The 27,455-nt window shown below is 36.2% G+C and overlaps 3 protein-coding genes across 5 annotated transcripts; all 3 read left to right on the top strand.

Annotated features, from left to right (window-relative positions):
• The first annotated feature begins 44 nt into the window (after positions 1-44).
• pnp4a (purine nucleoside phosphorylase 4a) lies at positions 45-5,700 on the top strand. The gene is made up of 6 exons (XM_082155078.1): positions 45-1,458; positions 1,874-2,037; positions 2,445-2,548; positions 3,462-3,637; positions 3,740-3,930; positions 5,352-5,700. Exons 1-6 carry the CDS (start codon positions 1,436-1,438, stop codon positions 5,567-5,569), a joined length of 876 nt encoding a protein of 291 aa, XP_082011204.1. The 5' UTR covers positions 45-1,435; the 3' UTR covers positions 5,570-5,700.
• Positions 5,701-6,534: 834 nt separating this feature from the next.
• LOC309487727 (uncharacterized protein C20orf96-like) lies at positions 6,535-12,607 on the top strand. Of its 2 annotated transcripts, none has more exons than XM_082155519.1 (10): positions 6,535-6,680; positions 6,877-6,997; positions 7,092-7,219; positions 7,305-7,463; positions 7,861-7,960; positions 8,413-8,570; positions 8,979-9,080; positions 9,168-9,254; positions 9,388-9,506; positions 12,453-12,607. In XM_082155519.1, exons 1-10 carry the CDS (start codon positions 6,645-6,647, stop codon positions 12,511-12,513), a joined length of 1,071 nt encoding a protein of 356 aa, XP_082011645.1. In that variant the 5' UTR covers positions 6,535-6,644; the 3' UTR covers positions 12,514-12,607. The 2 variants fall into 2 exon arrangements, with proteins under 2 accessions (XP_082011645.1, XP_082011646.1); XM_082155520.1 differs by having other exon boundaries at positions 6,546-6,764.
• A 1,712-nt stretch (positions 12,608-14,319) lies between these two features.
• On the top strand, positions 14,320-24,500 carry rem1 (RAS (RAD and GEM)-like GTP-binding 1). Of its 2 annotated transcripts, none has more exons than XM_082155522.1 (5): positions 14,320-14,679; positions 15,711-16,057; positions 19,776-19,858; positions 20,849-21,056; positions 23,322-24,500. In XM_082155522.1, the coding sequence occupies exons 2-5, from the start codon at positions 15,730-15,732 to the stop codon at positions 23,597-23,599; spliced, it is 897 nt and encodes a 298-aa protein (XP_082011648.1). In that variant the 5' UTR covers positions 14,320-14,679; positions 15,711-15,729; the 3' UTR covers positions 23,600-24,500. The 2 variants fall into 2 exon arrangements, with proteins under 2 accessions (XP_082011648.1, XP_082011647.1); XM_082155521.1 differs by lacking the exon at positions 14,320-14,679 and adding an exon at positions 14,703-14,992.
• Positions 24,501-27,455: the final 2,955 nt, after the last annotated feature.

The following is a 27,455-nucleotide window of genomic DNA, read 5'->3' as shown; positions in this document are numbered from 1 at the left end:
CTGGTTATACAATAAGATGATAATTATTTTGTTGTTACGCCAACAACTGGATGATATTAATACTCTAGTAGCACTTTATTTTACAGTCCTGTTCTCCATGTACATACTACATACTATATACTTCTTGTTGTAATTGCAATAACTGGGTACTAGTCCTTAACCTACCCCTAAACCTAACCTTAACCCATGTAGTTACCTTTTAATACACAGTACTTTCTTGGTAAGTACACTGTAAGTACACTGAAAGTGTGCTGTAAAACAAACCAATACTCTATACTGTTTTGTCTAAATGAATGAATAATAAAACACAAAAAAACTAAAATCAGTCATTTTAAATGCTATAAGTGTAGGTATTACAATGTCATATTGTACAAAATGGATATTGAGATTTTTGAGATTTGCCAAAGATCATTATTAAACTAATTGTGTTTAACTAAATGTAAAAATAGAGAAAGGTCTCTTTCTTCTATCATAGTAGAATTTTCCAAATGCATTTATTTATTTAATTGGTAAGTAGCCATATAATAAGCAGGAAAATGTTTTATTTCTTTAAATAAATATTTAAGTAATTTACCTTACAGATCCTGATACTAAAAGTGGAGAATGTGTGGGCAAACAGTGGTGTATCAGTCTTTGATTTCGGTCAAGGACAGTTGCCAATGAGAAGCTGGGTCAATCACTGTCTGAAATGCATTAATCTTAATAATAGTGATGGCAAGAGAAAAGAAGTTGATTTATACCTCTTCACTCAATAAATGTTTTTACAAGACTTTGGATCTGTCTCTGAAAGTGGAAAATTGCTTGCAATCAGACAAATCTTGTGAGGTCCCCAAATTAAATTTTTCTAGTCTCATGCTTCAGATTTGGGAATGTGTCTGTACCCCTAATGGGCCTCACATGTTTACCGATGTGGAGGAAATCAATCTCAACCCATTGACAGATCTTATACTGCAAACCGGATATACTCCAAACGCAGTATAGTTGGAAATTAGTGTGTTTAATTTAGGCTAGTGACCTTTTTTTAAATTGTTATTAATTTATTCAAGTGATGTCCTCTGATCCTATGATTTGATCTGTCGGAAAAAAAAATCCCCTTGTGATGCAATTAAACTTTGAATTCACAATGTACACTGATTTTTTTTTTTTTACTCATAAAAGCACCAGATATTCTTGTGTGGTTGGTTTTAAAAGCTTACTTCCCCCAAATCTAATTGAAAGTTTAGTTTTCCTCTGATATTACACTTAGACACACCTACAAATTACAAGGCAATTCATTTGGCATGACTAATATAACACTGAGTTGTAACCAATCAGAGCGTTTGTGTGTGTTATTGAGGTCTGACAGTAGGTTTACTTAAATCGAGAGAGCTGTTCTCTCATTCACACACTGCTCAAATTCAGGAACACTTCTTCAAGACAAACACACGACACCAACATGCATAGTAAAGATCAAATCTGGTAAGTTACATTTTCTTTCCTTCTTAAGGTTAAGACAAAGTATATCTTAGGATTGTGCATGAACGAAATGGCATACTTTTTCTTGAAAATGTAAAACTGTGGCTCTATTTAATACTGTTTATTTCTATAAATGATATGCTCATCTTACAGTATGAAACAGTATTTAGGTCAAGCAAATGGATATTTGTCTTTTTAAAAGCAAAAATGCCAATATAATGCGTTTTATTAATTCACTGTAGCCCTGAGATTTCAAAAACTGTTAAGTACACAGTCCACAATGTGCAGAAAATGAACTACAGTCATATCTAATGGGACAATATAGAGCCAGTAACTGACGCTTTAAATTCCACAGTTCCTTCTAATGAATATAGTCAAGCTTTAAGTTTAATAAAGAGTTTTTTTTTCTTGTCACCAGCCATGAGGACTACCAGAGAACTGCAGACTGGCTGTTGTCCCAGACACAACACAGACCTAAAGTAGCCATCATCTGCGGCTCTGGACTGGGCATGCTGGCAGACGCACTCAAGTGCCAAGACTCTTTCAAATACTCTGACATCCCTGGCTTTCCTCAGAGCACAGGTAAGACACTGGTCAGAACATGTTGGAATGTATTTGCTTAAGTGTTTTTCTCCATTTGCTAAAACAAAGACAAAGTATTATCAAACAGTAGAGCGTGGCACTAGCAACACCAAGGTCATAGGATTGATTCCCATGGAAAGCAAACTGATAAAACAGTTTTTTTTTTATGTGTATTTGGATAAAAGCATTTGCCAAATGCATTATGTAAATTAAATATGTAAAATATGTCAATATTATGCTAGCATGTTACACTGGTCAACTTTTAACCTCCAAAACCTCAGTTTAAATGGCTCCTTCAATTTTAAAAGGATGGAAACAAAGTTATAGAAAACAAAATTGTGTGTATTTTGTTATAAGTAATAATGCTTGTATGTGTCCTGGCTATGTGTTTGTGTGTATTCAAACAGTGAAGGGTCATGCTGGAAGGCTGGTTTTTGGGGAGCTCAAAGGGAAGACCTGTGTGTGCATGCAGGGTCGATTCCATATGTATGAGGGACACTCGCTAAGCAAGGTTTGTCTTTTTCAAACCAAAGACACTACATGCCCCACTTCTTTGCCATACATTGTATGCTATCGTTCAAACATTTGTGGTTCAAAAAGTCTCTTATGCTCACCAAGGCTGCATTTATTTGATTTATTTATTCATGTGAAGGCAAAACTGATTTTTTTCAGCATCATTACTCCAGTCTTTAGTGACACGTGATATTTCAGAAATCATTCTAATATGCTGATTTGGTCCTCCAGAAAAAAGGAGAAAAAAAAATCTTATTATTATTTGTTTATTTTTGTGAAAACAGCCACATTTATTTAAAATAGAAATTATAAATGTCTATACTGTCACTTTTATGCAATTTAAAGCATTCTTGCTGAATAAAATTACTGTATTAATTTCTTACAACAAAAAAAAACTAAAAGAATCTTACTGACCCCAACAGTAGTGTACAGTACATTTCCAACATTTTTCATTTCAGTACATCATTCTTGGGCTAACACAGTTTGATGTCCCATCAGGCTTTATTTTGCTTTATGGCCTATGTTAATACAAAATCTATCTTGACAGTTTCATCACGTGTCATAAATAGAATTATGTTACATAACAAAATTATATTACATTCCAAAAGTAATAACTACATAACACTGTTCTATTCATGCTGTGTCATGCTGCAGTCTAAAGTGATGATAGAATAAGGAGATTCCTTTTTTTGGATGCCCACACTGTATAGTCACTTCATCCTGGTCACGCTGCTTTGAGTCACATGCTTTATGCCAGAGCACAATTTATCATTCAATGAAACTTTTGTGTGGTTTACATAACACAGGGTTAGATTAAAATGGCTTAATGGTAATATGCCTTGTACAGTACAGCAGCAGGCTTTGGTGGATGTTGAAAATGGATTACCAGAATTGATGCTTGTGTTCCTCAGGTCACTTTTCCAGTGAGAGTTTTCAAGCTTCTGGGTGTCGACACCTTGATTGTGACTAATGCTGCGGGGTCATTAGCGGACAGTTATAGCTGTGGTGATATTATGATCATACGAGATCACATTAACTTCCCTGGACTTGCTGGACTGAACCCTCTCAATGGCCCTAATGATGATAAGTGAGTATCAATGTACATGTTGAAGTGAGTTAAGAAAGCGTTCATTCATAATCATATAATCACCAGTACAAGCAATGTAATCATTTATCGGTCGTTATCAAGGTTTGGCACTCGATTTCCTCCCATGTCTGGGGTCTATGACAAAAGCCTACGGAAGATGGCATTCGACATTTGTAAGAACATGGGCGTCTCCCAGTATGTCCAAGAGGGCGTGTATTGCATGGTGGGAGGACCCAACTTTGAGACCATAGCTGAAGCCCGACTTCTGCACAGACTGGGAGTGGATGCAGTTGGTAAGATGGTGTCTCATTTAGTAAAATCAATACAATTCATATCTAATTAGAATTTTTAAAGCGCCCTTATTATGCTTTTTCGGATATTACCTTTTATGTGGTTTGTTATATAGCTATTTGTAAATGTAAAAGGTCTGCAAAGTTTCAAAGATCAATGTGCTTAATGGAGTTATTGTCTCCAAAAAGAAAGAATCGAGCCTTAAGCGAGTCGTCAGTGATCATATACTTACTTCCTGCACAAACTTATAGGTTTGTAACAAATTTGCATAATGCCGTGAACAACGACTACTTTGACCCTCAAACACTGTAGTTGTAGCTGAGGCCTGGAGGAGTTTGGTTTAAGCTGTCGACATGTCAAAAATACATTTTATGTGCTGCAAAAGCAAAGGATCCAAAGGATGAGGATGCTCAAAATTCAGATATATAATGGGTGTTTCGTTTACAACATGCGCTGTATCACGGTAGACCAGTCATAACAGACTCAGCCATCTGACCAATCAGAGCAGAGTAGAGAGACTGGGGTTTAGAGAGACTGAATCCTTCATCGAACCATTTCAGACAATGTATGAAAACAAAAGCTGTGATGCTGCAATGTATATTAAAGTGTATTTGAACTTGAGACCGGCAAAACAAATTAAGGAACCTTTAATATAGCATAATAAGGGCACTTTAAATTGCTTTAAGGAGTAGTTCACCCAATAATGAAAATTCCGCCATTCATTTCTTATGTCGTTTCACACCCGTAAGACTTTCGTTCATCTTCAGAACACAAATGAAGGTCTTTTTAATGAAATCTAAGAGCTTTCTGTCCCTCTATTGACAGCCTATGTAACTACCAGCCCCAGAAAGGTAGTAAAGACATCATGAAAGTAATCCATGTGACTCCAGTGGTTTAACCTTAATTTTATGAAGCGACGCGTTCACGAGAACACCACGACGCATTCGTGTTGTGTTGACGCGAGAGCAGACGTTGTTGCGTGAACGTGCATTGGAGATTAAAATTTTGTAAATGAAATGATAAATTATGTTATTTGGTGCAAACAAAGCCCTCGTGTCGCTTCATAAAACTGAGGTTACATAATGATGTCTTTACTACCTTTCTGGGGCTTGAAAGTGATAGTTGCATAGGCTGTCATGGAGGGACAGAAAGTTCTTAGATTTCATTTTAGAAGATCTTCATTTGTGTTCCGAAGATGATGAAATCTTGGAACGACATGAAGGTGAATAATTAATGACTCACCCTTTAAATTTGGCAGGGTTTTGGAAAAACTTGTTCTTTTCCATTTGTGACAATAGTGGCACAGATATAACACACTTAATATATTAACTTTATATTGAATAGAAATAGTAACTTAAGTGATAGTTATATTGTCTTAATTATTAATTTAATTTAATTTATTTAATTTAATTTGCCTTTAAAGGAATGAGTACTGCACCAGAAGTGTTGGTCGCCAGTCATTGTGGCATGAGAGTCTTTGGTCTCTCCCTCATCACCAACAAAGTGGTGAAAAGCTATGAGGACAATGAGACTGTCAATCATGAAGCTGTGCTGGAAGTGAGCAAAATGCGTTCAGAGACCCTGCAGGTGCTTGTCACAGAGCTCATCAGCCGCATGGACATCAACAACAACACGGCATAATGTCATCAACACTGTGACTGCCCATCAAAACCCCATCCGGAAGAATCTGCAGCTATGCCGTCATCACTCTTTTCATTTCCTTTTACTTTTGAGTATAACTACAGAACATCTGTTTCAATAACACTTTTATATATATAACCTTATATGTACATTTTACATCTGTTTCAATAACACTTTTATATATATATATATATATATATATATATATATATATTTAAATGTTAAGATTTTATTATTTGTAGTGATCATAAAAATGATCTAGTTTGATGGTGCCATAACAATAACTTTAAAAACTGTGAGCTATTCAATGTTATTCATGTTCATCTTTTTTTTTTGTGCAGTGAAACCTTTTTGTGCACTTTCCCCTTTTGTGTGGGAAATTATTAAATGATAATGCACTGCTATTCATTATGCAAATTAATATAATTACTAATGTTAATATTTTGATGATAACGTATTTAAAAAATCATGTATTAAATCAAATATTTAAATCATTCCTATATGCTATTTATAATACATTTTATATTATCTGTGTTGTAAATTTGCCATTGAATAGACCTGTTTTGTATAACCTTCTCTTCTATAAAACAAATACATAACCTTATATTATAATGCAAGAATGTCAGCAATAAAAGTGTATTTTGAAAATATTTTACAGTTATTTCTTTAATTATGCATATAACTGTTCTGCAATGCAACGATAACAAGTGTATTTTGACAAGAATTTTACTATAGGTTTCTTAATTCTCTTACTTTGCTACAATCACATATAATTTATAGGCATTTATAGACGTTTATATAAAGGATTACATTCGTTTTTCTGTTAAATTATGAAAAAATAGAGTGACAGGAAACAGAACCAATAGAGTCTGTCAGACCCATCAAGAGAATTTCCCCATTTTCGCGCATGCTCAGTATATCCACTAGATGGCAGCAGAAGTACGTTGTACACAGGCGTGTCGTCGAGTATCTCCAGTTGCTATGGCAAACTTCCTGAATGCTGGAATTGTTTAAGAACTCTTGATGACTTTTTGATATAGACAGAACTGATTTTCCCGGAGAAGAAAACAGCATAATGACACGCCAAGACATGTTGAACTTTCATCCGGTGGTATGACTGACTGACGTCAACTGTGTTTATGATTGTTACGTTATTGTTATAATGTTCGGGAATTTTGTGACACATAATGAAAAGGTTTGCAGTACACTCCATTTTTTATTTCATGTAACGTTATGAGTATTGCTCTCTGTAAAGTAAAATAGCTGCAGTTAGACTAAACCCTTTTTTATTAAAATATTTGTTCAAGGATTACAGCAAATGGGAGCGAAGTACAAGACCAAAGCCTCTGCTTTGGGCAACATTTCATCATAAAGCAGTCATATCATCTAACAAAGGAGGAATCATACCATCTCCAACTGGAAAATCAGGTATAAACATGGCTAAAGATAAATGTAATGCTTCTACTGTAGTGAGACATGTCTGTCTTTATGCATTGTTTTGTAATGTCTGCTTTATGAACAGGGAAATCTCAAAACGCTGTCCAAAATGATTTCACAACACTCCCCAAACTCTCTACAAGAACAGCACCTGAAAAAGTGGAGCAGGACCAGATCTCCTCAAAGAGGAAAGACAACATCAAAGCACTGATGGTGTGTACTGTAAAACAGGAAAGCCAACTTTAATAGTTCACTTGTGTTTAGTTTACGCCACGCTGACAACTGCAATCTGTTGTAGTTACTCATCACATCCAGAAAAAACGCAATAAAAGACCTGGAGGAGCACTGTGAACAGCTTCAAGAGAGGAACCTGCAGATGGCCAGAAGCATTATTGACACAGACAGAAGCTCAGTCTCCAGAGCCAAAGAACTGCTCACACAGAGAGAACAAATGAGGGTGAGCTATATTGTATTATGTTCTTAGATCCCACTGTACACAAAGAGCACTGAATTCAAACTTTTTCAATGTTGAGTATTAAAGGTGCAGTAAGCGATTTTTGAGAAACGCTGTTGAAAGTGGATCGCTCCAAAACGCGCTTGTAGCCAATCAGTAGTAAGGGGCGTGTCCATTCATGAGAGGGGTGGGCCTGTGCTGCACAGTGTGTTCCTGAATTTATGGGTGGGTTATCAAGATAGGGGTGTGATCCTTTTGGGTAGGGGCATGTTTGTTTTGGTGATTTCAAATATCAACAGCGTTTCTCAGAAATCGCTTATTGCACCTTTAAGTTCCCTTAACCAGTGAAATTTGATATTTTTATGATTATATATTTTTTGATATTTGATGTTTTTTCTAGAGATCAATGGTAACTTTAAAAAAATGGGATGACAGTCTTATTAAAAGTACCAACGCAGGGCTGACAGATACAGAGGAAGTGTCACAGACTAATCTCAGCGGTTAGTTGAAACTTCTACACTTTATAATCAATTATGTTTTAGCTATTTTCATTATTACTTTTAAATGCAATTTATACACTATGTATGGCCAAAAGTATGTGGAAACACTTTTCTAATCTAATTAATTGGCTTTGCTATTCCAGCTACATTACCATTCAACAATTTCTTTACATGTTTTTGAAAGATGTCTCTTATGCTCACCAAGGATTGGTTTATTTGATCAAAAATACAGTAAAAGTGCATTATAAGCAGGCGCATAAAATCAAGCAAACATTAACATTTCATGTAGAATGAGGCCCTCTTCTGTTCCAGCATGATATTGCCCCCTGCACAAAGAAGTCGACATGTTTGGGTATCCAGGTATTTTTGGCCATATAGCGTTAATGCTAAAGCAAAAACAACCATCCTCAAACTGCAAGAAGAAGTTTCAGTTGACTATCTTATAAGTGCAGGTTTGCAGAAGCAGTTGGACATGGTAAAAGCAGAGGTGGTAAAGGCTCGGAAAGAGCTCCGCTTCCTAAAGACATACAAAGATATGGAGTTCCCAGTAAAGGCCTTGCAGATTGCAGACATGAAAAGAAAACTGGACAGACTGAAAGAGATGCAACAGGTAAAAAATGGGTAGCACTTTATTTAACAGTCCTGTTCCTCATGTATATGCTATGTACTTATTATAGTAATTGCAATAACTGGGTAATAACTAGGTACTCTCTCTGAACCTACCCTTAAACCTAACCATTACCCATGTAGTTACCTTATTATTACCCAGTAATTTCTTAGGTAAGTACACTGTAAGTGCACATACTGTAAAATAAAGTGCAACCGAAAAATAAGCAGGACTTACTGTCTGGATGAATAAAATCTGACATTCTGGCCATCTGATGGGTAAAGAGTAAAAAGTACTTGAAGTTAGATTTAAGTAACTTTATTTATTAAAATACACATGTGGTTCTAGCTTCCATAAGAACTCTTCAATCTTCAATAATGTTTTAATATGTTTCTCCTCTGTAATTGTCAGAAAGAGCAAGAGGATGTAAATCTGTTGTTTGAGAAAGAAGCAGTCCGTTTGGAGAGATGCCAACACCAAAGAGAACAGGAAGTGCTTTCTGCTGTTGTTAAGGTAAAGAAGATTGAATTTTTTTAATGGAGGTAATTCTTGACTTTTCTAGGTGCATTATCAAACATATCTTTGTTGTTTGATTTTCAGAAACATGAATCCCACATCCCTCCCATTGTCAAAATCGTGGCCTCACAGAATTACACAATGAGGGAAGAAATTAATATGCACAGAAAAGTGATTTTCTTTTTAATACATTATTAAAGTTCATTTTTGATTGTTGAGGTAGACTTAACGCATTATTTTTAAAAAGTATGTTAATTTGTACATTATTTATTTACATTGTATATTTACTGTATATATTTTTAAGGTGATATTGGAGCTAGAGCAGAAGAACGAAGAGCTAATGAAGAGTATTAAGGAACTGCAACTATCAAGACCAAACATCAGGAGAGAGATTTTTCCAGATGTTTTCCTAAAATCAGATAAGTAAGTGGATGAGAGAATGTTTTCCTGAAATCAGATAAGTAAATGGATGAGGACAATGAGTTATTGAGGCAAACAGCTTCTTTATCACAAACAGTTCTTATGTCCTATTAACACAAGAACATTGGCAAGCTCTTCAGTTGAAGCATTCCCAAGTTATACAGTAATTGCAGTTGCAGAGAAAAGTTCTCACAAACTTGACCACTTGAAAGGAAGTTCAACAAACCCCTCAAAATGTCTAACAGTGTTAGTATGACCCTACCCCTCCCATAAACAGATATAGAACAGCAACACTTCAATTTCAAGAGCCTTCTCAAGCATACTGACAGCACACAGCCCATCTAATATGAGTTAAGACGCTCATTTCATGCATTGAGAAACAATTTAAAGGGATAATTCACCCAAAAATGCATATTCTGCCATCATTTACTTACCATCATGTCGTTCTAAACCTGTTCGACTTTTTTTCTTATGCAGAATGTGAAAGAAGAAATTCTGAAGGATGTTTCAACTGTTTTTGTCTATACAATAAAAGACAAATGGGGTCCAAAAATATACATGATGCCACTTGGAAATATTATAAGGAAACATGGAATTAGTTTCCATTGTTATGCTGATGACACTCAAATATATATTTCATCACGGCCGGATGAAAACGCTACATTTTCCAAATTGACAGAGTGTGTTAAAGATATAAAAGATTGGATGACGCGTAATTTTCTTTTATTAAATCCAGACAAGACAGAGGTAATACTTATCGGTTCAAAAAACCGCCCACAAAACCTCGCACAATACAACTTTAACATCATAGGATGTCCTGTTACTTTATCCTCTACAGTAAAAGACCTGGGTGTTATACTCGATTGCAACCTGTCTTTTGAAAATCATATTTCATATGTTACAAAAACAGCCTTTTTCCACCTTAGAAACATTGCTAAGCTACGTAATATGCTATCAGTTTCTGATGCAGAAAAGTTAGTTCATGCATTCATGACCTCGAGACTGGATTACTGTAATGCTTTATTAGCTGGTTGTCCTGCATCCTCAATAAACAAGCTACAGTTAGTCCAAAATGCCGCCGCTAGAGTTCTTACGAGATCAAGAAAATATGATCATATAACACCGATTTTATCATCACTGCATTGGTTACCTATAAAGTTCCGTATTAATTACAAGGTATTGCTACTGACTTATAAAGCCCTAAACGGCTTAGCTCCAGTCTATTTAACGGATCTTCTATCGCCCTATAATCCATCGCGCTCTTTAAGATCACTAAATTCAAGGCTTTTGGTCATACCTAGGATATCCAGAACCACCAAAGGAGGGAGAGCATTTTCACATTTGGCTCCAAAACTCTGGAATAGTCTTCCTGATACTGTTCGTTGCTCAGACTCACTCTCCCAGTTTAAAACTAGATTAAAGTCGCATCTCTTCAGCCAGGCATTCATATAATCCTACAGTTCAAACTACAATCCGGCCTCTATCCAATGCCAGAGGAGAACTGGCCCCCGACTGAGCCTGAGTTCTCCCAAGGTTTTTTTTCTCCATTAGGTCACCTGATGGAGTTTTAGGACACCATTAGGTCACTTGATGGAGTTTTTCGATTCCTTGCCACTGTTGCCTTTGGCTTGCTCAGTTGGGGATATTTTGGGGATATTTAATTTAATTTAATCAATCAATAAATTCCTCTTGAAACAAACTTTGTTGTATTATTTTAATTTAATACTGTGAAGCTGCTTTGATGCAATCTGTATTGTGAAAAGCGCTATACAAATAAAAAAACAAAAAAACAAAAAACAAAACCAAATTAGACCCCCTTGACTTTCATTGGATGAACAAAAACCACGAGATATCTTCTTTTTTGTTCTGATGAAGAAAGTTATACAGGTTTGGAATGACATGAAGGTGAATAAAAGCAAATATGTATGATAAGTAACATTTTCCCTAACCCAAGGAGCTTTGTTGGAGATCCAGCATTGCAAATCTGATAAACTACTAGAGGAAAACTCACCCCATCTACTTTCAAACAATGGCTTGGTTTTGAAAGGTATTGAGCTGTTGGAGATGGTGTTATATTACAGTTTTGGAAAAGACTCCAAAGGCCATCTTAAAGATAAATGAAGAACAAGAGAATGCTGTGCATTCATGGAATCCCTGGCGCCCATTAAAGGTTAATGAAGGTTTCACATTTCCCAACAGTCTGTTCCAAAACAGCATGTCATTTTCCTCTCCAAAACAATCGGACACTTTATTCCAAGGTCCTGCACAACCTCTTGCCACCCTTGGGAACGGTTATGTCACAGTTAAGATATATTCATATGGACCTTTGGTCCTTAAGTGTTTTGGCCTAGGGGACAAAGAACGTGGAAAACAAGCAAAAAACACTTAGTGTGTTCACATATCATGTCACACTGAGCAACAAATTAAAAAGGTTTCCATTAACTAGAGATAATGATAAACAGATCTGGGATTTCCTTCTCCGCTCGTGACAGAGACATGGCTTTAGTATCTGCAGATGTCCTGAGCCCAAGCAGGGAAAGTTCTCATGTTTCCGGTCTTAAACAAACTGTCTCAGGCTGTGGTGACCATGTTTAAAGGCAGATGTGCCATAAGGAGTCCTTCTTATTTACAGATGTCTTTGCACCCAAAAATAAAAATTGTCATCATTTGTTGTTCTAAATTTCCCATCTGTGGACCACAATAGAAGATATTTTGAAAAACACATCAGTGTTTTTTGTCCATACAATGAAACTCATTCTGGTCTGCTGTAGTTTTGGACCCCATTGACTTTCAATATATGGGCAAAAACAGTTCAGTATGTCTTCCTTGGGTTTGCAATGACATGAGAGTGAGTAAATGATGACAGAAGTTTAATTTCTTCTGTGAACTAGGCCTTGGGTTGTATACTGGCTGTTTACAGTCACTGTCACTGTGTTGTCTATATTTTAGGTGTACTCCAGATATGGACGTCCATCTCAATATACCCCAAGAGGATTTACTCCCCGTGTAGCCCTGTGCTGAATGCATTACCTTTTTGAGTCTTCCCCTGAGCTGTTATTACAGACGAAAATCAATGGAGCCACTTCATTAAATCATTTTACTCAGTCAAACATTTTTACAGATCTTCCTTACTTTATTTGTCTTTGCTTTCAGTTTGTTTTATTGGCTCGATCCTCTTTATTATTTTTTTCTATATATTCCACTCTAGTGCAAGTACCGTAATTTATTGATGTGCCTTTAAACAAGCAAGTGCAACTGCATACTACATGTATTTTAGTGTCACACAAACTAAGCTGCAGATGTTAAGTGACCACTTTCCTTTGGTAAGTAGTAACAGAATACCTCTTTAAAAATCTGACTTTTTATATTAGCATTCATACAGTAGTCTTATTGTAGGTACACTAACATTCAAAACTTTTTTAAAGAATTCTCTTATGCTCACAAAAGCCATTTATGTGATAAAATACAGTAAAAACATGAATATTCTGAAACATTATTATAATGTAAAATAACGATTTTATATTAATATATTCCTGTGATGTCAAAGCTGAATTTTCAGCATCATTACTCCAGTCTTCAGTGTCACATGATCCTTCAGAAATCATTTTAATATGCTGATTTGGTGCACAAGAAATATTTTTTTTATTATTATCAATGTTGAAAACTGTTGTGCTGCTTAATATTTGTGTAACAAAAACAGCATTTATTTGAAATAGAAATCTTTGTAACATTATAAATGTCTTTACTGTCGCTATTGATCAATTTAATGCATCCTTGCTGAATAAAAGTATTAATTTCTTTCAAAAATGTTTCCAAAATTTTTAACAGTAGTGTGATGTCTTAACGTAAAGACTTATTTTACTAAGCCTAAACCTAACAATAGTCTACCGATACAGTTAGTTGACATGTAGTTGCAAATTAATGAGAGTTTGTTTACATCTAGATTTAGAATGTCTAAAGTGGACTATCGAAATAAAGTGTAACCTCAAATTATTCATAATACTTTGTATTGCAGCCTGAATTTCTGCAGATGATGCCCATCGTATTCGTCCATGTTGTTTCCCATGTCGAGGAACACGATGTTGGAGTTTGGTAGGCTACCAGTCAGCAAGAAAATGTTATTGCAGTTAGTGGCACTTTTAAGTGTCAATCCTCAAAGTATGCGAGTGCTTCATTTTATGACTATATATATAACTATTTATCTTGCAAATGGAGCATTTCAAAGCCATTTTGCAAACCTTGAAACAGTAGTTGTGTGACATTGATGTAATTGACCAAAGTGTGGGAACAAGTCTTGCTCTGTAAACAGTAATGGATTTCAGCACCCCAGTGTACGGGCGACTGGTTTGATTACTTTTGTTGTTTCAGTTGGAAAAGATTCAACTGAGCCTCAGAGAATTAAAAATTCCTGGTAAAAAACAACTGTGTGATCTAAGCAGGGGATAAACCTTCTTCTATTTCACTGATGCGAAGATTCAGAATTTTTTTAAATATTTATTTCCATGTGTATCCAGTGCTGGAATGCTTTTTCCAATAAATAAAACTTATTTTAGAAACAAAAAATACTAAATAGATGCAATAAAATGGCAACATTCATTATCCAATTGCATAAGCACCAAGAAAAGAAACATCTGTGGATGTTTGTCTCTAAAAGAAAAATAAATGCAATGTGTGTGGTTTCACATTGCATGACTTTCCAGTGATGACATCATTAAGTCAAGATGCGTTTTACATCAAAGCAATGGGACTAATGAGAACATTCCCATAACTTATGATATCTCAGCTCAGCTTTAAGCAGGAAATGACAGAACATCGACGTCATGGAGATGGAGTGGGACGGTGCTAAAAAGGCACATTATAACATTTCGTGGCCCTGGATGATGTTGAAAGACGCTCAGCAAGGACCCACGAGACTTACAGTCGAGGGCCCATTTGTTGAGCTATGTTTATGGATCATGTGAGTAATATAAACAGAAAGCACGTTTCTCCGCTCCGCGCGCTCTGAGCTCGAGTTGAGTTGGCAACAGGAGCCCACCTGTGTTTAATCACAAAGGCACGATACATGCGACTTCACACCGATCCAGCGCTCTGGACTGACGCTCAAAGTCTACAAGTGGAAGGATGAACTGAGAAGTCGCGCTTCGGACTCCTAAAACTTGCGTGTGGTGAGATAAAGGTGAGTGAAAGGTCATAGATGTGAACTCACCGATGTTTTTCCGAGCGCACGAGCGTTCCATTCCGCGCGCTGCGGGTGACGAGGCTGTGACAGACAGCGCGAGAGAATGAGAGAAATGCTTCATTCCGCTCTTAAATTTTTAAAAGCGTTGTGGAACTCGGCGGGCTGTTGCCATGACTGCAGCGGTGTAGCGTTTCTCTGCAACCGGTTCCTCAAACTTCACTGCGCGCAAACTGATTGATTCACTTTGAACTTCATTCTGTGGATTGATGTGAACCTGCATGCTTTTAAACCTTCGTTTACGGACATGGTTGTGAGTACACTAAACATTCTGAGGATGTTTTTGTTGGAACATGTCTGGTTTGTTTAGTTGTTGTGTTTATTAATGCATGAAATATAGTAAAATGCATGAATATTCAGAGACACCGGGGCTAGTTGTCACAAGGATTTTAGTAACTAATGTTTAGAGTCAACACTGTTTTCACTGTCAGTGGTTTGGTATGTTGGTTTCAAACACTTAGGTCACTTAATTAGAATAATTAAACTAAACTTAAACTAAAATTGTTCCTAGTGAGCATATCATTTTGGGAAAATAAATGTTGTTCTCAGGATGGGGCAAGTTGTCACATGTTCAGTGTTTGTTAAGAAAAGTTTTGATAATTTTGCATTTTAAATTTTGAATATTTTCCAATAATAGATAAATTGTTCAATAGGTTTTTTGCCAAGAATTTTATGTCTAAGTTATGAATATTTGGTCTGTTTTTTTGTTTTGTTTTTGTTTTTTTTGTTTATATGCATACTAAACTAAAAAAAAATATTCACTGGAGTAAAAAGTGTGACAACTAGCCCTGGTATCTTCAACACTACCAGTTAAAAGTTATTAATTAGGTATGTCTCAGGATGCACCTCATTAAGTTTTTTTTATTAGTGGTGTATAATGTATATGCAGTGAATCAAGACTATTTAATAGTATTACTACATGGTAACTACCAAATTATGCTCAGACTGTTTGTTTTCCTTTTTTTGTTCAGGCATACCTATGTTTATAAGATGACACTCAACACACAGAAAGAGGGAAAGGAACCACTGAGGAGAAGAGCGAGCACTCCCATCCCCTCCTCTCGTTTAGCGAGCCGGGGAGGTAGAGACCCCTTGTCTGGCCCGTATCACCCTCCGCTCGCCCAGTCAGCCTCTTACCACCCAGGAGACAAGAGCATCCACTCACGGGCCGACTGGTCTTCAGACTCAGATTCGGACAGCTCTGGATCTGAGTCACTTTATCGTGTGGTTTTGTTGGGGGATCACGGCGTGGGGAAGTCAAGCCTTGCCAACATTTTTGCTGGAATACAAGAGAAGGATGCCCACAAACACGCTGGAGGTATACAACCCAAAATACATTATAGTTTTATGTATCTACATATCAAATCAGTTTAGTTGATTAATTAGGTACAGTTTAATTCCTTCCATTCATCAACTGAATGTTATTGTATAACCATAAATAAAGCATTGACACACTACTGTAAATGGCATTCCAGCACCTAAAATAACCTTGACTAAACTGTTTGGTCTGCCTGATTGATTGCACTCTCAAATTGTCACGCGTCATGATTGACCCTGAAACATTAATTGTATGACGGTATTGATTAATACATCAGTCAGTGCAAACAGTACAGTACATTGATTTGTGTAGCAGCTGTTGTCTAGAGCATTACTGCTACCTTTAAGCGCAGACTTTAAACTTTGCGTGGCGTAAACGTGACACTTTTACATCATAAATGTAGAATCATTTCACTTCAGTTTGCTGGAATATGTGCATTTCTTACAATGGGACAACACATGACTGATTTAAAGTCAGCACCGTTGTCTCGTCTCTCCCATTTTCCCAGTCCTGTCCATCTCCTGGTGCCCCAAGGATGTGGGACTATCCATTTTGTCTGACACAAAACTGATCCATCAGAGACCTGTGTAACTAAAAACTCAACAGTTATGACTTTAATATTCAGCACACACATTTGTGTCTCCCTAATTCATTGAGCTGTGCAAAATCCCTTTATGAAGCATTAGATGTGCTTCTGTGTGTGGCGGTCTGTTGACCTACATGTTGTTGATTTTTGTCTAATGGCATATGACCCCATGTCTCGTTGCTGTTTTGGCTTTGACCTGAGCAGAACATCACCCTGTAAATAATCATCTCATTGACAGGCGGATGTGTGTATATATCACTGGAGACATATTAGTAGGCTACTCTTCTGCATGACCCTAAAAGTTACAATTTAAAAGAGCTGTTTTCTATTTTAATACTTTTTAATTGCAATTTACTCCTGTGACGGCAAAGCTGAATTTTCAGCAGCATCATTACTCCGTCTTCAGCATCACATGATCCTTCAGAAATCATTCTAATATGCTGATATGCTGCTGAACATTTATTGTATTCTTTTTTCAGTTTTAGTTTTTCTTCAGGATTGTTTGAATTGAAAGTTAAAAAGAACAGCGTTTATATCAAACAGAAATCCTTTGTAACATTATAAATCTTTACTGTCACTTGTGATCGATTGAATGAGTCCTTGCTGAATAGTATTAATTTCTTTTTTTTTAAAGTACTGATCAAAAACATTTGAATATATTATGTTGTTTCATCGTTGATAAGAAGGCATTACAATTTACAAATTCATTTGATGTTACTGTCAGTTTTCAATCCCAATGGCTTGTAAAGCTTCTATAAAATCTCTTTGATTCTATCTTAGCTGGCTTTAGTTGAGTGACATGTTTGTTTTGAATGCTTTGTAATTGCACTGCGTTAGCATACACCTTAGTTAACACAGTGTTATCACATCTGTAAAAAATAAAAAGTGCATTGGCCCTCATCGGTTGAGGACACCGTTTTCTGTAGGGGATGTCTTGATTATATTTTAGATCTGGCCTTAACATTTAGATTTTAACTGACATGAAGTTTTGAGACATTGAAGTTGAATAAGGACACTGTTATTCTTTACCGTGAATTCAAATGTTGTGCTATACATCTTTTAGAGGTCTCGAAAAGTGACAGTAGATTTAAAGTGGAAAAATGAGACAAGGTCAGTATCAACCTAGACTGGAGCAAAGTGTGTTTTATCTTCTTGTCAAACTAGCTATGCGATCAGTTTATCAGACACGGCTCAATGATTTTTCCACTCTTCCACTTCACATGCATTTTTCACGCTTGTGATAATAACAAAGCACCGTTTAAATGATCTCATACAAACACATTATGGCAGCAATTCTTTTGTTGGTTTTTTTAGTGTCCATGATAAAGAAAAGGAAAATATCTTTAAATAACATTTTCCTTTTACCTTGTGTACAAAAAATATATATATATTTTCAAGTTAAAATGTATGTTTTTACAAAATCATGAAATATTAAAGTTTTAGGGAAGTCGCACCACATGACATTTTACAACCTTAACTAATCATACCTTGTCATAAAAAGGTATTTTATCAAATTATCTGATATGTTACTTATTGATACATACATGCAGTCTTGAGGGCCTTCAGGAAAGCTCTCTATGTTTTGTTTTCTGTATGTTGCTTGGATCAAATGTCTTTGATTTGTGGCCAAAAGTTTTTCAAATATTATTATGTAGGGAAGCACTTTTAAGAAATAGTAGATTATGCCAATTTTTTAAAAGAATTTCACCCTTTTAATAAGCCCATTTCTTGTTGTATCAACCATTTTTTTACTTAATGTCCAGAAAAACATGCTCATCATAGAAGATATGTATACAGTAAGCTGTATGTGAGTTTTTACGGGTTTTTTTTTTTTTTTTTTTTTTTTGAGGAAAATATAACCATGGTAAAATCATGGTTACTTTACAATAAAGTTTAATTTGTTAACTGCATTAGTTAACATGATCTAATAATGAACAATACTTCTGCAGCATTTATTAACCTTAGTTCATGTTCATTTCAACATTTACTACTACATTTTTTTTAAATCAAAAGTTGTATTTGTGAACATTAGTTAATGAACTTTGAACTAACATGAACAATAATATTTTTACTAATTCACATTAACAAAGATCAATAAGTGCTTTAATATATATATATATATATATATATATACAGTATATATATATATATATATATATATATACAGTATATATATATATATATATATATATATATATATATATATATATATATATTGCTCATTGTTAGTTCATATTAGCTCATGCATTAAGGGTTAGCTCACCCAAAAATGAAATTTCGGTCATTAATTACTCACCCTCATGTCTTGCCAAACCCGTAAGACCTTTGTTCATCTTCGGAACACAAATTAAGATATTTTTAATGAAATCCGAGAGCTTTCTGACCCCACATAGACTGCAACGTTATTACCACTTTAAGGTAGTAAAGACATTGTTGAAATAGTCCATGTGACTACAGTGGGTCAACCTTAATATTATGAAGCGAGGAGAATTATTTTTGTGCACAAAAAAACAAAACAAAAATAACAACTTTATTCATTAATTTCTTCTCTTCCCTGTCAGGCTCTGAGGCTGTTCATGTTGTAAACACAGTGCAGCGCTTCCGGGTTCTACGTCAGAACGCTGGCTCAGTATTGGCCGGATCCTGCATGTGTCGTAGTGCTTAGAGACTGACCCGGAAGAGAAGAAATTGTTGAATAAAGTCGCTTTTTTTATTTTTATTTTGCACAGAAAAAAGTATTCTACTCGCTTCATAACATTAAGGTTGAACCACTGGAGTCACATGGACTATTTCAACAATGTCTTTCCTACCTTTCTTGGCCTTGAAAGTGATGATAACTCTGTGTATAGGGGGGTCAGAAAGCTCTCAAATTTCATCAAAAATATCTTAATTTGTGTTCCAAAGATGAATGAAGGTCTTACATGTTGGGAACGACATGAGGGTGAATGATTAATGACAGAAATAAAAAATAAATTGGTGATCTAACCCTTTAAATGTTAACAAATAAGACCTTTACCTAGTTGTTTGTTTGTAGCATCTGTCCTTAGTTGCCAATGCTGTTTTGGATGTCAAATTAATGTCACTGATATTTTGCTAAACAGACTTAAAATGCAGTTTTGCATGTTTCTATAGAGGATATATATGAGAAAACCCTTACGGTGGATGAGGAGGAGACGACCCTAGTCGTGATGGACACGTGGGAAACCGAAAAACAGGTATGCAAACTTCATACATCAATATGTCTTAACATAATCAACCTCATACTCGATGAATTATCAGATGTAAATAAAGGAAAATCTGAAGGCATTTCATCTTCTGGGGGTTGCATGTGTCAGCCGTGAGTCTGTGTTTGTAGACACGAGTCTCATATACAGGGCAACGATGCCTTTTGTGCAATGCTGTGGAAAAAACATGGCCTCTCTCTGCCAGTGGCTAAACTCCATTGAGCGATGGCCTGAAGAGAGCAAGCATCATACAGCTGGCCCCTGCTGCCACTGCTGACCACACAGACAAGTACACTGATCGCTCCAGGGCCTCATTACACCCGCTATCGATGACTCTCCTCTGTGAGGTCTGTCTGGCAACTCCGCTTTGCTGGACTCAACAATTGTTTACAGAGATAATAATTCTGTAAACGTTAGAATCCACAGCATTTTCTCGACACAAAGCTTTGAATTGTTTGTTGTTTATACCTCAGTACATGTACAAGTGTTTAAAGGGATCCTTAAATGAAAACTCTGTCATTGTTTAATTACCCTCATGTCATTCTCTTTCACTTTCTTTCAATATAATGAAAATGAATGAGGACTGGGATTGTGAAGCTGCAAATTTTTTTTCAGGATTCTTAATATAGAGTTCAAAAGAACAGCAATTTTTTGAAATATTATTTTGTAACATTATAAATGTCTTTACTATCACCGTTGTAAAGTTTAATGCATCCTTGATAATAAAAAAAATCTTAGTGACTCTATATCTTGACATATATTGGCGTATGAACCACTTTTATTATACGCTATTATAAGCTTGAAAGCCTCCATTCATTGTCAATGATTTGAAAAAATGACCAGTAAAAATGTCTTCAGTAAAAAAATATTTTGTGATCCATTATATAGAAAGTTACAGGTTTTGAAGCACATGAGGGTGAGTAAATAATGATAATTTTATTCTACTATCTTTTCAAAAGTGTTCATTTTTTGATCCCCCAGGAGGAAGATGAGAAGTGGGTGCAGGATTACTGCATGCAGGTGGGCAATGCTTACATCATTGTTTACTCCATCACCGACCGCAGCAGCTTTGAGAGCGCATCGGAGTTACGAATCCAGCTGCGGCGCATCCGACAGGCTGAAAACATTCCCATCATCCTTGTGGGAAACAAAAGTGACTTAGTGCGCTCTCGAGAGGTGGCAGTGGAAGGTGAGAGCTGTTTTGATTTGGATAATTCGCACAGACACATCATAGTGGGATGTTATGCACTACTGTTCAAAAGTTTGAGAGGGTAAGGTTTTTCTGAAGAAATTAATACCTTTATTCAGCGAGGATGCAGTAAATCCATTAAAAGTGACAGTGGCATTTATAATGTTACAAAGGTTTTCTATTTCAAATAAATGCTGTTCATTTGAACTTCTATTCATCAAAGAATTTAGAAAAAAAAAAGTATGATGGTTTCCCTAAAAATATTAAGCAGCACAATTTATTTCAACATTGATAATAATAAGAAATATTTATTGAGCACCAAATCAGCATTTTAGAATGATTTCTGAAGGATCATGTGACATTGAAGACTGGAGTAATGATGGAAAAAAAATTAAATCACAGGAAAAAATTACATTTTTAAATATATTCAAATAGAAAAAAGTTATTTTCACAATAACACTCTTTTTAATTTATTTTAATATATGGCAAGTGCCGCCTTGGTGATCATAAGAGACCTTTTTTTCCAAAAACATTAAAATCTTACTAACCCCAAACTTTTTTACGGTAGTGTGTGTCACAGTAGCTACGTTTACATGGACACGTTTTGTTTCAATCGGAATGAAATCATTCCGATTAATGAATCCGATCATAGTGTTTACATGAACACTAAATAAAGTGAACAGGTTAATGTGAGCTTTTATATGCCACAAGCTTCAAATCGGATTTGATCTTTTGACACGCACACACTGCATGGATATAAAGAGTTTCCCGCTGTTGGCACATACTAACCATTATCCTGCTATCGCTTCTTTTCTTTGTTTTAAAATGCAGACTAAATATTTATCTATTTCGGGTCCTGATTAGGAGACGACGAGCACATGAAGCTTTGTGCCGTGCTGCTTATATTTATTAAGCAGTAAAATGCCCCTTGCCGCGGCCAAAACAAAGGTGTCTGTGGATGAGAGTCCGAAGCAAGGACTGCTGGTACGACATTCCCCTGCAGCACTTCACAGACGATAAGTGGAATAAGAATTTTAGAATTACAATATTCACCAACAACAGCTCGTTCCGTACATCGTGCGTCATTATGCCATTTATACTCCATTGCACATGCAGAACTTTTCTGTGTTGGTTTTCAATCGAGTTAACATGTCCTATCGAACGGATAAGAAAAGGTGTAATCCACCCCTTACATTCCGAAATAAATTTGTATTTGGCCAATTAATTCCGACTGATGTGGTTACATCATGTGACTTTTTCTATTCCGACTGTGCAACTAGTCCGATTACATAACGGATTATTAGGGTCCATGTAAATGCAGCTATAGTGTATCCCCTGAAGCACAATTGTTTGACATGGTGCAGATTCATAAGCCTTAAAGGAATAGTTCATCCAAAAATGACAATTATCCCATAATTTACTCACCCTCAAGTCATCCTTTCTTCTTTCAACTGAACACAATCAGAGTTATATTAAAATAATATCCTGTCTCTTCCCAGCTTTACAACGGCATTGAATTGCGTTTAAAGCTCCAAAAAGCGCATACATCCTTCATAAATCTATAATCCACCTATAATCACTGGCTTCCGGCAACGGCCGTACGTGCGTTAAAGAAAGAGTCGAGTTCCGGCGGAAGGGTGACCTCTGACCCGACGCATGACGTAGCTCCTCTTCTCTTATATCGAAATCCTCCGGCATTTTTCTTGAAAACTTCTTCTCATTTTAGACTTCTAATTCATGACTGACGTTTTGTTTTGCTCTATCCTCTGCGCTTCCGCATTCGTCAATTCTCACCTAAACTTACGCGTCATGCGTCGGGTCAAAGGTCACCCTTCCACTGGAACTCGACTCTCATGAACAGGCGTACGGCTGTTGCCGGAAGCCAGTGATTATAGTTTATAAAGTTTTAAATATGGATATTTTTATTACAAAGACCCATCGCTTCGCTTCAGAAGGCCTTTATTATCCCACTGGAGTCGTATGGATTACTTTTATGATGAATGGATGCGCTTTTTTGGAGCTTCAAAAACTAAGCAAAGCTGGGAAGAGCCAGGATATTATTTAATATAACTCCGATTGTGTTCAGCTGAAAGAAGAAAGTCATATACACCTAGGATGGCTTGAGGTTGAGAAGGATAATTTTCATTTTTGGGTGAACTATTCCTTTAAGGGCTGCTGTGATGTGATGTACTGTAAGGCTTATGCAGTATTAAGTATTATGGGGTCAATCCAAGGATCTCACACAACCCTGGTCTTCTTTGGCAGAGGGTCGGGCTTGTGCCGTGGTGTTCGACTGCAAGTTCATAGAAACCTCCGCCTCCCTCCACCACAATGTTCACGAGCTCTTTGAGGGCATTGTGAGGCAGATCAGACTGCGGCAAGACAGCAAAGAGATCAATGAGCGCCGACGCTCTGTCTACAAGCGAAAAGAGAGCATCACCAAGAAGGCCAGACGCTTCCTGGATCGACTGGTGGCCAAGAACAACAAGAAGATGGCCATGAAAGTGCGCTCCAAGTCCTGCCATGACCTCGCAGTGCTGTGAACCCACAGATCTCTCTCATTCCTTGAACTTTCGTTTTTACATTCGAAAAGAGGATTTGACTTTCTGACAAGTCCACTTTTGAAGCTGAACATTAATTCACATTTTTTGTTTGTTTATTCATTAATTCAAGTCAAACTATTGTATTAACCTTTTTACTGATTCCCCTGAAGACCTATAGATCAAATTTTTGATAGGCGTTTGAATTAAACCAAAGGTTTATTACTGTATATCACCAATTAAGTGGACTTTTTTTTTTTTAAATGAACATTTTATCAATGTTTGCCTTATCAGACTGAATAGACTATAGTTAGAAATAATTAACAAGCAATATTTATTTATTATTCATTGTTTTTATTGGGGTTTTTTCTTATAAAATTAATAATTCACCTTGTTTTTTTTAAACAAAGGAGGTATTTTGTGTACACTGAAAGTCATTTGCTATGAGATAGGCACAGCCCATTGGAAAAGTTAAAGGAGAGACCTGAGACCAATGGGGTTTTTTTCTTACAAGTTTATTCTAATAAAGCAAAAAATATTTGGGACATGTCAATCATCATTTAAAAAGGGCATGTGAATATCCTCCACAAGCCTTTTTACAGTTTATTTGAATGAGGTAGTTGGTCAGTAAACTCAGTTGGTCAGTAAACATTAAAGGTGTCAGATATTTTACGAGAATTTATTATAACAACAGAAATAATGGTTTACAGGCTATTTCTATCTAAATGTTTTCTTGTTTTTGTTTTTTTTTGCACTGGACATAGAGGGGGAAAATGTTTTTGTACAACTTGATGTTGCTGGTTTGTAAATATTTATTTTCCAAAATTTGTATGATAATAAATGGCTTTGAAATATGTAAATACAATTATGCTTTGCTTTATTAAATCCCAATCTGTGTTTTGAGGTTCTGCTTTTGTTCAAATACCTCCCAGTCTGTCTTTCAGAATAACATGAATTGTCATATTTTGTTGTCATAAATCTGCTAATCCTCTTCAAAGTTTTAAATTGACTAAAAAAAGGTTTTTGTGTATTGTTTCATCCATAAGGTGCACTAGTGTTCATAAGTATTTGGTCACGTTCCGTAGCCTCACCTTGAACCTGCTACTATTATTATTGAGAGATGGGTTCAGATATCCATATTTAAGTGGGTGTCATCCTGAACACCCCCATATTATCATTGTTGTCAGATACAGTCGAGGGGCCCAGAGGGCTTTTCTACAACAAGATGGAAATAATCAGTGAAATCCAATCACTAGAACAATGTTGAGACAGGACCACAATGAAATGCCACGGTCAATTCCTCTTTGTATGATGACACCTCAGTGCTCCACTTAAAGCTCTTAAGCAGATTACTTCTCTCAGATGCTAATTTTCAGAGTTTGTTTGGTGGATGGGTCATATATAAGGTCAAATATATTTTAAACATAAAAGCAATGCAACTGAAAACCATCATGCCTCATTAATAAATCCCTATGTTAATGCATGAGAGAGCATTGCCACTTAAAAAAAAATATTGATCTGATCTCTAAAATATTACTTTTTTACATTGTGGAGTTGCAATGCCTACAGATTACCTTTAATAATTGTCCATGTAAGTTGATTGAGGGATTCTACATGCATGGGATTATTTTGAAATTATTTTATTTTTACTGAGACAAATAAAGTCATTCTTTGCAATCTGTGATCTGCAAGTCCCAAATTCAGCCCCCAATATGACCAAGAATGTCATTTTACACAAAGACGTCAAGGTCAAGTTTATGGATGTTGGATTTCCCAGATGCCCATTAAGCCTTGTGGATAAAGTTACAATTGAGGGTCGCCAATGCAACAACAAAAAAAAAAGAAAAAAGTTTACTCTTGGACTAGATTTGATTTGTATCCTTCTTCCCATAAAGATATTTCTCCAACAGTTGTGTAAAACAGTTAACTGTTGTTTTATACTTTGACCCATATACTTAAAAAGCTAGTTCACCCAAGAATGAAAATGTTGTCATCATTTACTCACCCTCATGTCGTTCCAAACCTGTATTCAAAAAAAGATATTTCGAAAAATATTGACAAAAATACAATGGAAGTCAATAGGAACCGAAACTTTTGGTTCCTCAACATTCTTCAAAATATATAATTTTGTGTTCAGCAGAAGAAAGATATGCATACGGGTTTATAATGACATGAGGGGGAGTCAATGATGACTTCAATCATTTTTAGGTGAGCATTCAATAGACTTGTGTTGCTCCCTTGTCCATGTGGTTGAGTATTTTATCCATGCTCTGTGGCAACCACTGTTCAGCTTCAGGAAAAGAAGCAGGAGGCCAGAACTGCAATTAGGCCAGTGTGCTGTGCCTGGGTCAGCTCTTTCCACTGGCCCCCTTGTCACCACTGGCGTGGGGGAGGGGACGTGGCGTTCTGGCTGGGACCTCAGTGCATTGATTTGGTCTGGGTAATGGAAAGAATGCTTCACTCCACACTCAACCTTTCCCCCAGCTAATACAGCCTACACATGCAGATCACACGCAAATAAACATCTTTTGTTGTGAATATAGTAGGATGCAGTAGTAAGTTGAAACTAACCAACATTTGGTGCCTTCTTCAGTTTAGATATACAAAACTCTAAGCTGCTTTGAACTATGATTCATCTCCCAAGCTTTTTTACAAAGTCACAATTAACTACCCAGCAGGTATTTTTGTGGTTGAAACACATGAAAGGCTGTTTCTGCCTTTCATAACAAGTGGAAGTTTTCTCCAAATACCAAAAATAACTGTGCATTAAGCGTCTGACATGAGATTAAAGGGGGCTCATTCACCAGAGCCATGCAGTAAAAAACGAACAACAAAACAGGGAAAGAGAGAGGGAGAGCAGAATGGAAAAAGTGAATAAGGCCAGGGAGGTGGCAGTGCATACAGGAAGACGAATGGTCCTGCACCGGTCGCACTGACTGGTTCTTGTAACGTGTCAAGAATCTGGCGTCCTCCAGATGTGTGTCATGCTCATGCTGTGGAAAGCCTCTGGAGAGATTTACATTTGGCTGCACTCTGCCTCACTGTGAGCGCGGCCGGGGAGAGAGAGCTAATTACGGAAAGTTGGCAGCCAGCTGAACACTAAGCAAGCTGTGGTGAGAGTCAATGGAAAGAATGAGATTAAACCAAGAAAAATGTGGGGTCATATTTTTTCTCTTTTTTTTTTTTACTCATCGAAGATGAGTAATGAACTTTTTACTTTCTTTTTTTCTTTTTTTACTACTTCTTGTAGTATATCTGTGTACTGTTCTGGTTCTCTGTCTAGCTGTCTCAGAGGTATGGTCGTAACACTTCACAATAAGGTTTCATATAGTGAACTCAGTTAACATTAACATGAACTATACTTCGCCAGCATTTATTCATCTTTGTTAATGTTGATTTCAATATTTACTAATACATTGAATAAAAGTTGTATTTGTTAAAGTCCCCCTGTGAAGAAAATCAAGTTTTTAATGTTGTATATGTATGTCTATGTGTTTTTTTTATATATGATTTAAGACAAACCTTGTGCAAATTCATAAGTCAACACCATTGCGGAGTATTTTCTCCTTAAAACTGCAGTGAACCTATGACAAAAAGGCGGTTTGAAATCGCTGGTGTTTCTGACGTCACAAACTACCTTGTAACCAATGTGTGATAGAAGTGAATCTCTGAGCTGGTGTGAGTGAGTGGAGGCGGGGCTAATTTGCATATTCATAGAACCATGTATGCTAAATTGCACTGTGAACTAACATGAACAAACAATGAACGACTCTATTTTTATTAACTGACATTAACAAAGATTAATAAATAGCCTATTGTAACAAATGTTTTGCTAATTTTTAGTTCATGTTAGTTAATA

Source organism: Leuciscus leuciscus, assembly GCF_965113295.1.
Source record: "Leuciscus leuciscus genome assembly, chromosome: 23".
NCBI classification, from domain to species: domain Eukaryota; kingdom Metazoa; phylum Chordata; class Actinopteri; order Cypriniformes; family Leuciscidae; genus Leuciscus; species Leuciscus leuciscus.
This window is presented reverse-complemented; position numbering and strand designations above follow the sequence as displayed.

What these genes read in the sequence shown, in the direction of transcription:
- pnp4a (XM_082155078.1), top strand. Translation starts at nt 1,436, where the DNA reads ATGCATAGTAAAGATCAAATCTG. An exon ending in TGGCTTTCCTCAGAGCACAG is followed by an intron (nt 2,038 to 2,444) that starts GTAAGACACTGG and finishes GTATTCAAACAG; the next exon opens with TGAAGGGTCATGCTGGAAGG. An exon ending in ACTGGGAGTGGATGCAGTTG is followed by an intron (nt 3,931 to 5,351) that starts GTAAGATGGTGT and finishes TTGCCTTTAAAG; the next exon opens with GAATGAGTACTGCACCAGAA.
- LOC309487727 (XM_082155519.1), top strand. Translation starts at nt 6,645, where the DNA reads ATGACACGCCAAGACATGTTGAACTTTCATCCGGTG. An exon ending in TGTTGAACTTTCATCCGGTG is followed by an intron (nt 6,681 to 6,876) that starts GTATGACTGACT and finishes TATTTGTTCAAG; the next exon opens with GATTACAGCAAATGGGAGCG. An exon ending in AAATTAATATGCACAGAAAA is followed by an intron (nt 9,255 to 9,387) that starts GTGATTTTCTTT and finishes TATATTTTTAAG; the next exon opens with GTGATATTGGAGCTAGAGCA.
- rem1 (XM_082155521.1), top strand. Translation starts at nt 14,961, where the DNA reads ATGCTTTTAAACCTTCGTTTACGGACATGGTT. An exon ending in TGCCCACAAACACGCTGGAG is followed by an intron (nt 16,058 to 19,775) that starts GTATACAACCCA and finishes ATGTTTCTATAG; the next exon opens with AGGATATATATGAGAAAACC. An exon ending in TCGAGAGGTGGCAGTGGAAG is followed by an intron (nt 21,057 to 23,321) that starts GTGAGAGCTGTT and finishes CTTCTTTGGCAG; the next exon opens with AGGGTCGGGCTTGTGCCGTG.